Source organism: Schistocerca cancellata, chromosome 12 (assembly GCF_023864275.1).
Source record: "Schistocerca cancellata isolate TAMUIC-IGC-003103 chromosome 12, iqSchCanc2.1, whole genome shotgun sequence".
Taxonomy (NCBI): Eukaryota; Metazoa; Arthropoda; class Insecta; order Orthoptera; family Acrididae; genus Schistocerca; species Schistocerca cancellata.
In genome coordinates, this window is record NC_064637.1 from 47,485,541 (window position 1) to 47,500,009 (window position 14,469).

Below are 14,469 nucleotides of genomic sequence, written 5' to 3' on the forward strand. Positions count from 1 at the left end.
AGGATGCCAGTACATTTCGCAAGCGCGAGATTTGGCATAAATACCGCGACTGCACCTGGGCTCTTCAGTAGTTGTGTACTCACCTGATGATGGCCAGACGTCTCTGGGCCGAAATATCATGGCAGAATGTCGACGGGATCCGGCTGCATACCCGGAAATTATGTTTTCCATAACTTGATGTTGTAAGGAAATTGTCCAATATGTGGTAAAAGTTACAAAGTAGACACCCCCCAGAATTTTTCGCAGTTTGTGGATGATGTATGTACATGCCCTCGATCCTGGATGTGTGTGATGTCCTTAGGTTAGTTAGGTTTAAGTAGTTCTAAGTCTGGGGGACTGGTGACCTCAGATGTCAAGTCCCATAGTGCTTAGAGCCATTTGAACCATTTTTGAAACGAAACTGAAAGAGTAGAAAACAAATAAGTCACCTGGTCCGAATGGGATCCCAGTTCGGTTTTGCAGAGAGTATTCTACGGCACTGGGCACTCGATTACCTTGCATTTATAGTGAATTTCTCACCCAGCGCAAAGCCCCCAGCGACTGTAGAAAAGCAGAGGTGGCTAAAGTTTAGACGAAGCGTAGAAGAACGGACACGAAAAATTACATACCAGTATTCTTAACATCGGTTTCTAACAGAGTGTTGTGTTATGTTATGTTAACCGGGGACCTAGAAACGACGGAGAGGCTCCGCCCCCGCTGCAGCGGCAATGGTCCGCAACCCGACGACAACTACCGCAGACCACTTCACACCTCCGTCGCCCCACACCCAACCCAGGGTTATTGTGCCATTCGGCCCCCGGTTGACCCCCCATGGAACGTCTCACACCAGATGAATGTAACCCCTATGTTTGTGTGGTAGAGTAATGGTGGTGTACGCGTACATGGAGAACATGTTTGCGCAGCAATCACCGACACAGTGTAGCTGAGGCATAATAAGGGGAACCAGTCCGCATTTGCCGAGGCACATGGAAAACTGCCTAAAAACCATCCAGACTGGCCGGCTCACCGGACCCCGACACAAGTCCGGGCGGATTCGTGCTGGGGACTGGCGCTCCTTCCTTCCCGGAAAATCGTGCGTTAGGGCCACACGGCCAACCGGGCAGCCTATGTGTGTACATAATATAGATCAAAACACTGTTCAAAGACTTGTCTGTTATCTAATATGTGTTTTCTAAGTTTACCAGGCAGTTTTAGCTCTGATGACAAAAAGTTTGTGAATCACAGCAAAGTGTGTTTAAATATGGCACTAACATAAACATTAGGCTATGCTCTAGGCGAGTATATTACCATAAACTTAATCTGACATTTACATTCATCGGCTTCACCGACTCACAAGCAAATTATCCCCTTCAGACCTAACCTAGATATAGTAAAATAAAAAGACAAAATGATGATTTTTGCAGGTGATATGGTAATATGGCGTGATAAAGAGGTAGATGTACAGTTACAGCTTCATGCGTGGAAGGAAATAATGAAAAGGTGTGGATTAAAAATAAAGAAAAGAGTGAAGTGATGGTATTTGGAAGAGAGAAAGGGATCAACATAAATATTACCTTGAACGGAGAACCCCTAAAAGTGGTAGAAAGTTTCACTTATTTAGGGAGTGAAATATCTAGGTAAGGAGGAATAACTAACGAAATTAATAGGAGGTTACGAAAGGGAGGCAATTTCTACCAAACAATAAAACACCTGATTTGGAATAAGGAAGTTTCAGAAAAAACAAAACTCCTTATGTATAAGAATTATTACTTCCCTATTGTCACCTTTGGTGGAGAAACAATGGACAATGACGGAAAGGGACTGGAGCAGATTGCAAGCAGGGGAAATGGAATTTCTCAGAGCAGTTAATGGAAAAACAAGAATGGACAGAGTAAGGAATGTAGAGATTAGAAGGGACCTTAAACAAGAAAGTATGAGAGAAGAAATTGAAAAAAAGAGATTAAGATGGTATGGGCATGTTAAGAGGACGCATGGGCAGAGACTCCCCAGAATTATGGAAGAACTAAAGATGGATGGGAAAAGACAAAGAGGGCAGCCAAGAACATGGTGGAAAATGGGAGTGAGAATATCTGTATAAAGGAGAGGTGTGACCTGGCAGCAAGTGGAGGAAGAAAAGTGGCAGGAGGACCGAGCCAAATGGAGAGGACTCATCAGCACCCAGACCCGGCAGTAGCTGGAGCGGGATTTGGATATAGATAGATAGATAGACCTAACCTAGACCTGGGTCTGTGCTACAGGTAAGTCTGTCAAAGGAGAAAGGAAGATTAAATTGTAATGTCCAGTTGACAACATTGTTTTTAGTGACAGCACAAGCTCAGTTTATGAAAGCATAGGTGAAAGATATGGCTTTGTCCTTTCCAAAGGAACCATCATGGCACTTGCCTGGAGCACTTTAGGGGAATCACAGAAAACATAAATTTGACAGCTGGATGGGAATTCAAACCACTGTCCATCTACATCTACATCTACATCCATACTCCGCAAGCCACCTGACGGTGTGTGGCGGAGGGTACCTTCAGTACCTCTATCGGTTCTCTCTTCTATTCCAGTCTCTTATTGTTCTTGGAAAGAAGGATTGTCGGTATGCCTCTGTGTGGGCTCTAATCTCTCTGATTTTATACTCATGGTCTCTTCGCGAGATATACGTAGGAGGGAGCAATATACTGCTTGACTCTTCGGTGAAGGTATGTTCTCGAAACTTTGACAAAAGCCCGTACCGAGCTACTGAGCGTCTCTCCTGCAGAGTCTTCCACTGGAGTTTATCTATCATCTCTGTAACGCTTTCGCGATTACTAAATGATCCTGTAACGAAGCGCGCTGCTCTCCGTTGGATCTTCTCTATGTCTTGTATCAACCCTATCTGGTACGGATCCCACACTGCTGAGCAGTATTCAAGCAGTGGGCGAACAAGCGTACTGTAACCTACTTCCTTTGTTTTCAGATTGCATTTCCTTAGGATTCTTCCAATGAATCTCAGTCTGGCATCTGCTTTACCGACAATCAACTTTATATGATCATTCCATTTTAAATCACTCCTAATGCGTACTCCCAGATAATTTATGGTATTAACTGCTTCCAGTTGCTGACCTGCTATTTTGTAGCTAAATGATAAAGGATCTATCTTTCTGTGTATTCACAGCACATTACACTTGTCTACACTGAGATTCAATTGCCATTTCCTGCACCATGCGTCAATTCGCTGCAGATCCTCCTGCATTTCAGTACAATTTTCCATTGTTACAACCTCTCGATACACCACAGCATCATCTGCAAAAAGCCTCAGTGAACTTCCAATGTCATCCACCAGGTCATTTATGTATATTGTGAATAGCAACGGTCCTATGACACTCCCCTGTAGCACACCTGAAATCACTCTTACTTTGGAAGACTTCTCTCCATTGAGAATAACATGCTGCGTCCTGTTATCTAGGAACTCTTCAATCCAATCACACAATTGGTCTGATAGTCCATATGCTCTTACTTTGTTCATTAATCGACTGTGGGGAAATGTATCGAACGCCTTGCGGAAGTCAAGAAACACGGCATCTACCTGTGAACCAGTGTCTATGGCCCTCTGAGTCTCGTTGACGAATAGCGCGAGCTGGGTTTCACATGACCGTCTTTTTCGAAACCCATGCTGATTCCTACAGAGTATATTTCTCGTCTCCAGAAAAGTCATTATACTCGAACACAATACGTGTTCCAAAATTCTACAACTGATCGACGTTAGAGATATAGGTCTATAGTTCTGCACATCTGTTCGACGTCCCTTCTTGAAAACGGGGATGACGTGTGCCCTTTTCCAATCCTTTGGAACGCTACGCTCTTCTAGAGACCTACGGTACACCGCTGCAAGAAGGGGGGCAAGTTCCTTCGCGTACTCTGTGTAAAATTGAACTGGTATCCCATCAGGTCCAGAGGCCTTTCCTCTTTTGAGGAATTTTAATTGTTTCTCTATCCCTCTGTCGTCTATTTCGATATCTACCATTTTGTCATTTGTGTGACAATCTAGAGAAGGAACTACAGTGCAATCTTCCTCTGTGAAACAACTTTGGAAAAAGACATTTAGTATTTCGGCCTTTAGTCTGTCATCCTCTGTTTCAGTACCATTTTGGTCACAGAGTGTCTGGACATTTTGTTTTGCTCCACCTACCGCTTTGACATAAGACCAAAATTTCTTAGGATTTTCTGCCAAGTCAGTACATAGAACTTTACTTTCGAATTCATTGAACGCCTCTCGCATAGCCCTCCTCACACTACATTTCGCTTCGCGTAATTTTTGTTTGTCTGCAAGGCTTTGGCTATGTTTATGTTTGCTGTGAAGTTCCCTTTGCTTCCGCAGCAGTTTTCTAACTCGGTTGTTGTACCACGGTGGCTCTTTTCCATCTCTTACGATCTTGCTTGGCACATACTCATCTAACGCATAATGTACGACGGTTTTGAACTTTGTCCACTGATCCTCAACACTATCTGTACTTGAGACAAAACTTTTGTGTTGAGCCAACAGGTACTCTGAAATCTGCTTTTTGTCACTTTTTCTAAACAGAAAAATCTTCCTACCCTTTTTAATATTCCTATTTTCGGCTGAAATCATCGATGCCGTAACCGCTTTATGATCGCTGATTCCCTGTTCTGCGTTAACTTTTTCAAATAGTTCGGGTCTGTTTGTCACCAGAAGGTCTAATATGTTATCGCCACGAGTCGGTTCTCTGTTTAACTGCTCAAGGCAGTTATCAGATAAAGCACTTAAAAAAATTTCACTGGATTCTTTGGCCCTGCAAGGGCAGTGTGCTAACCAGTGCACCACTCGCTCGTGTTAGTTTGTTACCACAACCAAAATTTCAGAGGCATCCAATAACACCCTCTACTAGCAATATGTTTAAAAAACTCAGATAAACTGGAATACATTACATGGAAGTGTGCACGATATACAAAATGTGCATGAGCCTAGAGGGAACTGTAAGAATGAAAGGCTTAGGGAGCTATACATGGGATGCACTCTTTCTCCTCTACTTTTCAATCCGTACAATTCAGAAATTCCCGTTACGGACTTTTAGGACTTGTAGAGGGGTGTGAGTGGATAATATTTTCATTCACTGGAAACCGTGTCCAGAAATGTACCATTTCCATGCTACAACTGTTTGAAGACACGTTAGTAATGCAACTACTTTTAAAAGCAATTGATTAGACATGACCCAGTACATCACTTGTCTTACAATTCCACTCATCAGTAGCCAAAGAAATTGTTCGTGCACTCGTTGGCGGGTTCTCTTCAACACAACGCAGTATGGCCTCCCCTAATGTGGGTGTGCGGTGTCTCCTTGGAGCAAAACAGCCACACCTGCTTACAGTGAAGGTAGGTGGCAAAAATAGTATGTGATGGAGTCTGACACTGTGGAAAACAATCTCGATAAAGACGATGTGCAGCTCTCCCGTTACCGTGATTTTTGACATTCAGAAGGATCGTGTCACTGTATTTTGCAAACATGTACTCAACCATATTACTCTAACATTCACAGACACGTGAATGAGGCTCGAATCAGGGCCAGAGAGGTAGATCAGACATCAAATGACATCAGCCATCTGACGTAACCACCCTCAAAATGATTACCCTGTTGCATTCCTACCTAACAAACACGTTCTCAAAAGGCTGCAGCATGGGAACAATCATTCAAAATACTATGTCCTCACTCCCCTCTACAAGTCCTAGAAGTTTGTAACAGGAATTTCCAAACACTTTGCATATCATTGAAGCAATGAAACAAAGAAATAAAAGTTCAGGAGAGAGATTAAAACTCAGAATGAAAAGATATCAATAATAAGATTCGTGGTAAAAGTTTATAAGGGGTCATCCACACGCTAGCTTCGAAGAGTTCATAATAAGTATGTTGGTATTTGGTAACACCTGTCACGAACACTTGTAATTTAAGATAGCAAACCAGCTGATTTGTATAGCCAATCACATAACAATATGTTTTCATACTGACTGCAGAAGAGATAATAAGCATTTAATGTAAAACATTAACATAGCAGTTGCTATTTTCAGAGAAAAAACTTACAACCAGTCACCTGCCAATAAACCTAGATGTCGAGCTATGCTACGTATCAGTCAGCCACCATACACTGTACTCGATTTTTGAGTAAAATCATTAATAATATTGTAACATACATAGTGAAAGTGCCATATATAATTATATTAGAAAAGTTATAATGAGGCCAAAGCAGGCAATGAAAAAAGGGCTACCCCACAACACGAGTAATACGTGTCTTTTGTTATGACAACCAAGATTCATATATCCAGAATGAGATTTTCACTCTGCAGCGGATTGTGCACTGCTTGGGTAGCTCAGTTGGTAGAGCACTTGTCCGCGAAAGGCACAGGTCCCGAGTTCGAGTCTCGGTCCGGCACACAGTTTTAATCGGCCAGGAAGTTTCAAGATTCATATATGTGGGGAAATCAAACATTTATAACATTTCATATCTTTCTGCTTGACATGGAGACAAATTGCTAAAACCTGGTCTGTAGTGCAGTGCACGGACGGCCCCCTGTGAAGTTTAGCAAGATTCACTGATGACATTTCTGTCCTTTATGACAATGAAGAACAATTACAGGACCTGTTGAATGAAATGAACGGTCTAATGAGCACAAACTATGGATTGAGGATAAACCAAAGAAAGACACAAGTATCGAGGAGCAGCAGAAATGAGATTAGGAGCGAACTTGACTTCATAATTTTAGTACTAGAAAAAGTGAAGCAAAATAATGCATGGCAGATGAACAAATGAAAGCAAATGAAGCAGACTATCACATCCAAATAGAGCATTACTTATCAAAAGGATTCCACTAGCATTAAACATAGACCTTAACTTGCAGAAGAAATTTCTGAGAATGTGTATGTGGAATACCCTATAGAAGTGAATAATGGATTGCGAAAAAACTGGAAAAGGAGAGAATCAAAGCACTGGATATGCATTGCAGAATAACGCTGCCATTGGGTGTAATTGCTACACTGAGGTTAAGAAATTGGCACAGGAGAGAAAATCTGGTGGGCTCCATCAGAACACACAAAAGACTTATGGCAGGAAAAGTGGAGGTGGAATGGAGAATGGAATGTGTAACTCAGTGAAAGTTAGATGATAATCTTCATAAAAATATGACTATTACGTTTTCTTATATGAGGGTCACTCCAAAAGAAATGAACACTTTTTTTTTTTTTTTTTTTTTTAAATCCATCTTTTATTCTAAATGTTTGAAAGTTTTGCAGTGTGTAGATACATCCTTTTTGAACAATATTTTCATTTTTCCACATAGTTTCCATTCCTCTCAACTGCCTTACGCCATCTTGGAACCAGCTCCTGTATACCCGCATGGTAAAATTCTGGACCAACCTGTTGGAGCCACTGTTTGGCAACGTGCACAAGGAAGTCATCATCTTCAAACCTTGTTCCATGAAGAGAGGATAGTCACATGGAGCCAGGTCAGGACTGTAAGGCGGGTGTTTCAGTGTTGTCCATCCGAGTTTTGTGATCGCTTCCATGGTTTTTTGACTGACATGTGGCCATGCATTGTCGTGCAACAGCAAAACATCCTGCTTTGCCGATGAGGTTGAACATGGCTCAGTCGAGCTTGAAGTTTCTTCAGTGTAGTCCCATATGCATCAGAATTTATGGTGGTTCCACTTGGCATGATGTCCACAAGCAAGAGTACTTCAGAATCGAAAAAAACCGTAGCCATAACTATTCCAGCAGGTGGTGTGGTTTTGAATTTTTTTTTCTTGGGTGAATTTTCATGATGCCATTGACTGCCCCTTCGTCTCTGGTGAAAAATAAGGGAGCCATGTTTCATCACCTGTCTCAATTCTTCTAAGAAATTCATCTCCACCATTCTCCTACTGTTCCAAAAGTTCACTGCATACCGGTTTTCTTGTTTCTTTGTGAGCCACTGTCAATATCCTGGTAACCCAACTGGCACAAACCTTTTTTAACACCAACACTTTCAGTATTCTGCAAACACTTCCTTCCCCTATCCCAACATGGCGTGACAATTCGTTCACTGTGATGCGTCTGTCAACAGTCACCAATTCGTTAGCTCTCTGCACATTGTCTGAAGTGTGTGCAGTACGAGGCCTGCCACTGCAGGACAATCCTCAATATTGCTGTGCCCGCTTTCATCACATAACCTGCTTGCCCACCAACTAAATGTACTGTGATCGACAGTAGCATCTCCATTCACCTTTTTCAACCTTTTGTGGATGTTTCCCACTGTCTCGTTTTCAAAGCACAGGAATTCTATGACAGCACGTTGCTTCCGATGAACGTCAAGTGAAGCAGCCGTCTTGAAGACATGCTGTGACGGTGCCATGCACGGGAATAGGTTGAACTAAGTTTGAAAAAAAGTGGGAAGAATGTATCTACACACTGTAAAACTTTCACACATGCAGAATGAAAACTGTATTTTTACAAAAATAGTGTGCATTTCTTTTGGAGTGACCCTCGTATGACTCTAGAGGATTCAAAGGCATATCAAGCCAACCGCAAATGTCTGTTATGTGTGATTTAAACACAATGCACACAAGACAAGAAGCTTTAAAACAAAGTAAACAAAAATGGGTATATGATAAGAGGCGAAAAGAAAAAAAGGAAAAAACCACTGAGTGTTTCATGAAATTAAAAATCCCAATTCTGTTGATGTACTCATTGTAAACTGGACTGTGTCACATGCAGGAAATATTTGCCAGTCAATCTCATAACTATGCAAGGAGGACCACGTAGGGAATTGTGGAAATCCAGTTAACACTGTTACAATGACATCCTTTCCACTATTTAATTAATAGCACTGTGAACCTAGAATATGTTCTGTACCATCTACTCAATACCGAGATGAAACACAAGACTTGAAAATCTTCAGGAAGGAAGGAACATTATAGTTTATCATCTCTCTAGGTATAGGGGCATTAGAGAAGTACCCACACACTGAGTGGGAGAAGATGAGGAATAAAGCTGGCTGTGTCATTTTCAAAGGAAGTAGTGGCCTTTAGTAATTCAAGAAACCCACAGAAAATCTACATATGAGTGCCTGGGCAGGAAATATTCCAGAGGTAAAATAGTCCCCCATTCGGATCTCCGGGCAGGGACTACTCAGAAGGGCATCTTTATCAGGAGTAAGAAAACTGGCGTTCTACAGATCAGAGTGTGGAACGTCAGATCCCTTAATAGGGCAGGTAGGTTAGAAAATTTAAAAAAGGAAATAGAAAATTTAAAAAAGGAAATGGATAATTTAAAGTTAGATATAGTGTGAATTAGTGAAGTTCAGTGGCAGGATGAACAAGACTTTTGGTCAGGTGAATACAGGGTTATAAATACAAAATCAAATAGAGTAATGCAGGAGTAGGTTTAATAATGAATTAAAAAAGTAGGAGTGTGGGTAAGCTACTACAAACAGCATAGTGAACGCATTATTGTGGCCCAGATAGATACAAAGCCCATGCCTACCACAGTAGTACAAGTTTATATACCAACTATGTCCGCAGATGATGAAGAGATTGTTGAAATGTATGATGAGATAAAAGAAATTATTCATATATTGAAGGGAGACGAAAATTCAGTAGTCGTGGGTGACTGGAACTCGATAGTAGGAAAAGGAAGAGAAGGAAACATAGTATGTGAATATGGAATGGGAGTAAGGAATGAAAGAGGAATCTGCCTGGTTGAATTTTGCACAGAGCCTCGAGATACTGGAAGGTCTCAGATAGATTATCTAATGGTAAGACAGAGATCTAGGAACCACGTTTTAAATTGTAAGACATTTCCAGGGGCAGATGTGGTCTCTGACCACAATCTATTGGTTATGAACTGTAGATTAAATCTGAAGAAACTGTAAAAAGGTGAGAATTTAAGGAGACTGAAGACCACAACAACAAGAAAAACATGCAAATTACTGGATAGAAACTGGAACGGATTAAGCTGCATGGGAAATTAAAATGGTCTAATTAATGCCAGAATCGTGAATGATACCACGTCATTGTTACGTTCCTTGCTATACAATACGAAACTAAAGAGTCGTAATCGCAAAAGTTCTGGAGTATGTGCCACAAGAAACATAATCCTGCAGTTCCCTGTATGATTCACAGTGTGAAACGTACGTTACCGGTACCTCTGTTCACTCGCTGATTAATGAATTCTTTAGTAAGTACCAAAGCTGCTACTCATTCGTTGGCTCCTCTAAAGCATAGTAAAGCTGACACATTTCAATATAACCTAGACCTCAGATTACGCTACAAATCTGTCACCAGTATCTCCATGCCAAATAATAATACTGATGCATAACAAATATTATCAGCGACCTGATACGCCTCTTTTCGATTTCGAATACCCGCTCACAGCGAGATAAAAGCGTATCACAGTAAACAGCTTCTGCTAGTTCGTGCTTTTACCGCGAGAGGCGCTATCACTGCCTGTAGATAACGAAAACAACTTCCTTCCGCCAGGACTGAAGTCACGCCCTCTACTGACACGGATCTTGCGGAAAGGAAGCAATATTCCCATGCAGTACAGTAACTGAGTTGTAAGTCTTTAATTCTAGCTATCGCCTCGAATTCCAACCACAAAAGGTGTAGACCCATAATAATCAACTCACAACTGCATTTCAATTCAAATGAACTCCTAACAGAAACTATATGCATTCTCCTCCTAAACGAACTACATCGGATTACTGAGTCGATATTTAAAAGAACAATGTAAATTATCAATAAAACTTGCATCTCATGGTTCTGTGACTCACCTCATTCTTCTCGTCTTCTTCCTTTGGCTCCTGCATAGTGCCCTCTTTGTTGCAATGTCCTACTGGCTTTGGCATCAGATTCAGTCTCGCCAGGAGTGACTCTGTCGTAGTCATCTGCTGGTACTGCAACACACAGGCAAAATGGCCTTGTAAGCACACGAAATGTAGAGAAAATTGTTTCTTGAAAACATAGACACATAATCACTAAGTTGCATCGGGCTCCCAAACCCGGATTTCATAAGCTGAGGTCATGTAAACACTTCAGTATCGACTCGCCGGGTTGCAATTTCTACAGTCGGCTTTCGCTTCGATTAAACGCACATCCGCTTTTGAAACCCACTTGGGCTGTCACGTTACCGTCTTATTTTTACAAATTTTCTGCTAATATGGACGGATTGACTTTCTGTGCAGCGAGGAGAAATAGGAATATCCGCTTGAGCACGAAATTGTCTACAAAATCCCCAAGAATTCTCTGTAAATAATGATCTAAAAATGGTGCTCATTAGAATCGCCTTTATTTAAAGGATACTTGAATAAATTTTGCAAAACTGGAAGAGGAAATTGTTGGACTGGGAATCTCCATTGGAGAAGAAATACTGCATGTTTCATTCTTCGCCAACGACCACGTCCTGACAGTAGCTGACAAAGAAGACTCCAGTTATGTAAATATTCAGGAAACTGCACGAGGAATACTCAAAATGGGGCCCAACTACAAAAACAAAAAATACAGAATACATGTTAGTAAATGAGGAGGACCAAGACCTTCTGGATGCAGGATTCTGTAAGTCTAAATATGTCTACACGTTTAAATACTTGGGCGTCACTTTTACAACAAATGGGAGAAGCACACAAAACATTTCAAATAAAACTGGCTAAGTAGAAAGGGAGAGTTTGGTATGGCCACGTCCAACGAATGGACGATAACCGATGGTCTTTCTTACACCATTACCCCTGATTGCAATAAGATATTAGCTAGTACCCCCCCCCCCCCCATAATCCGCCACATTATCATCAACTTTAGCACCTAGATAAACTGTAGAATGAAACACTTTTCTTGGAACACTTTTATTTTTTTGATTATGAAAGATGAATGACAATTTTTGTCGGTGTGTGTGTGTGTGTGTGTGTGTTTGTGTGTGTGTGTGTGTGGGTGAAAGAGGGGGAGGGGGGGAGGGGATGTTAGAATGAGTGACGAAGAAATTCGTGGTACATCCGAAGTACTACCGACAGCTCCTTCTCAGATAAGAAAGCTATCAGCAGTGAGGGTAGACACTTGCCACAAAACACACTTCTCCTGCATTACTCCTCTCCATTGCGATACTTGCTTGGCCTGCACACTGCAACCCATTTAAAATCAACCAAGATAAAATGTATGCTCTATACTTAGTGTTCGTAAATCACTCCTAACTTCTGAACTGGCAGAAATTTGACGACTTCAGGCTTTGTTGATGACCACTCTAATAATAATAATAATAATAATAATAATAATAACAAAAACACTGGGTACAGTACTATACTAGCCCTTATATACCGGGTGATCAAAAAGTCGTATAAATTTGAAAACCGAATAAATCACGGAATATTGTAGATAGAGAGGTACAAATTGACACACATGCTTGGAATGACATGGGGTTTTATTAGAACCAAAAAAATACAAAAGTTAAAAAAATGTCCGACAGATGGCGCTTCATCTGATCAGAATAGCAATAATTAGCATAACAAAGTAAGACGAAGCAAAGATGATGTTCTTCACAGAAAATGCTTAATATGTCCACCATCATTCCTCAACCATAGCTGTAGTCGAGGAATAATGTGAACAGCACTGTAAAACACGTCAGGAGTTACGGTAAGGCATTGGCGTCGGATGTTGTCTTTCAGCATCCCTAGAGATGTCGGTCGATCACTTGCGACTTCAGGTAACCCCAAAGCCAATAATCGCACGGACTGAGGTCTGGGGACCTGGGAGGCCAAGCATGACGAAAGTGGCGGCTGAGCTCACGATCATCACCAAACGACGCGCGCAAGAGATGTTTCACGCGTCTAGCAATATGGGGTGGTTCAAATAAAACCCCATGTCATTCCAAGCATGTGTGCCAATTTTTACCTCTCTATCTACAGTATTCCGTGGTTTATTAAGTTTTCAAATTTATACTGACTTTTTGATCACCCTGTAGTTACTGCTGTGTCAATTAACTCATTTATGTGTTTCGAAGCGAGTAATGAGGCAATTTGTGGACAACTGCGGGTACTGTCTATAACTCGGAGAAGATATTTTCTTGACATATTTAGCATTTGTTAAATATCTGTCTTACTTTTATCATCAGCTACTTACGGGACAAAGCACAGCATATGTGTGTAGTGGGTGGACTACGTGAGGAACCTATAACCTCAATCGTATTAATGCTACTAACTGAAAAAAGTAGTAGTTGATAACTTAAGACTCTTACAAAATTGTGATAATAGTAATGACCTTTTGAAAATAACTTAGTTTCGTGACTGAAACAGAATCGAATCATTTAGTTTTTACCCCTCAGGAGTAATTACCCCCAGGTTGGGAACTAGAAGGTGGCGCCTTGAGGAAAAACACTGGACAAACATGGATAAGCTGAGAAGCGGAAGGCAATGAGTGTCATAAAAAGATCGCGCGCGCTATGTAATGTATACCTACCTGCAACATTTAACTGAAGGGGAACAGTCATTGGCCTGACTAAATCAGGAACTGGAACAGCTGATTTCCAGACGCCATTTTGGTGAAACAACTGACGATCGGTAAAATGATATTAATTTTATTCATGGCTGTAATTTTCAGCAACTGTAGTATTATTTTTCCAGTATAATTCTGAAGATGACAAATTAATTTATCGAAACGGGAAAGCATAGTAAAATTTATTTGAACCCATGAATTAATTTTATCCTAGAAAAACCGATATTTGTTTGACCTAGCAAAACCGCTTTAGGCTTTAACCTGCAAACACGACAGCGAAAAACTGTTTCATAAATGCGGTTTTCGTTTTATGGAAGTTGTGACGCATTTATGAGTAGTAACCGTCATGTTAGTTGGCCTTCCTGCTACATCTGACAGCCAATTTTGCTTTCAAGGTGGTGGTTGTTGTTGTTGTTGTGGTCTTCAGTCCTGAAACTGGTTTGATGCAGCTCTCCATGCTACTCTATCCTGTGCAAGGTTCTTCATCTCCCAGTACTTACTACAACCTACATCCTTCTGAATCTGCTTAGTGTGTTCATCTCTTGGTCTCCCTCTACGATTTTTACCCTCCACGCTTCCCTCCAATACTAAATTGGTGATCCCTCGATGCCTCAGAATATGCCCTACCAGCCGATCCCTTCTTCTAGTCACGTTGTGCCACAAACTCCTCTTCTCCCCAATTCTACTCAGTATCTCCTCATCAGTTATGTGATCTACCCATCTAATCTTCAGCATTCTTCTGTAGCACCACATTTCGAAAGCTTCTATTCTCTTAAACTATATATCGTCCACGTTTCACTTCCGTACATGGCTGCACTCCATACAAATACTTTCAGAAACGACTTCCTGACACTTAAATCTATACTCGATGTTAACAAATTTCTCTTCTTCAGAAAATTCGTAATAATACTCAGTCAATGATCAAACAATGACTCCACCGTGCATCGTGGCCGTGAGGGCAGCATAGTGTGTTTGATACATTTGA

At 41.2% G+C, this 14,469-nt stretch overlaps 1 protein-coding gene across 1 annotated transcript in view; it reads right to left on the reverse strand.

The window, feature by feature from the left end:
- Positions 1–14,469, reverse strand: part of LOC126109440 (uncharacterized) — an 841,290-nt gene that overhangs the window by 238,981 nt on the left and 587,840 nt on the right. Inside the window, exon 5 of the mRNA XM_049914471.1 lies at positions 10,781–10,903. Coding sequence (XP_049770428.1) covers positions 10,781–10,903 — 123 coding nt within the window. The remainder of the gene's footprint in view (positions 1–10,780; positions 10,904–14,469) is intronic.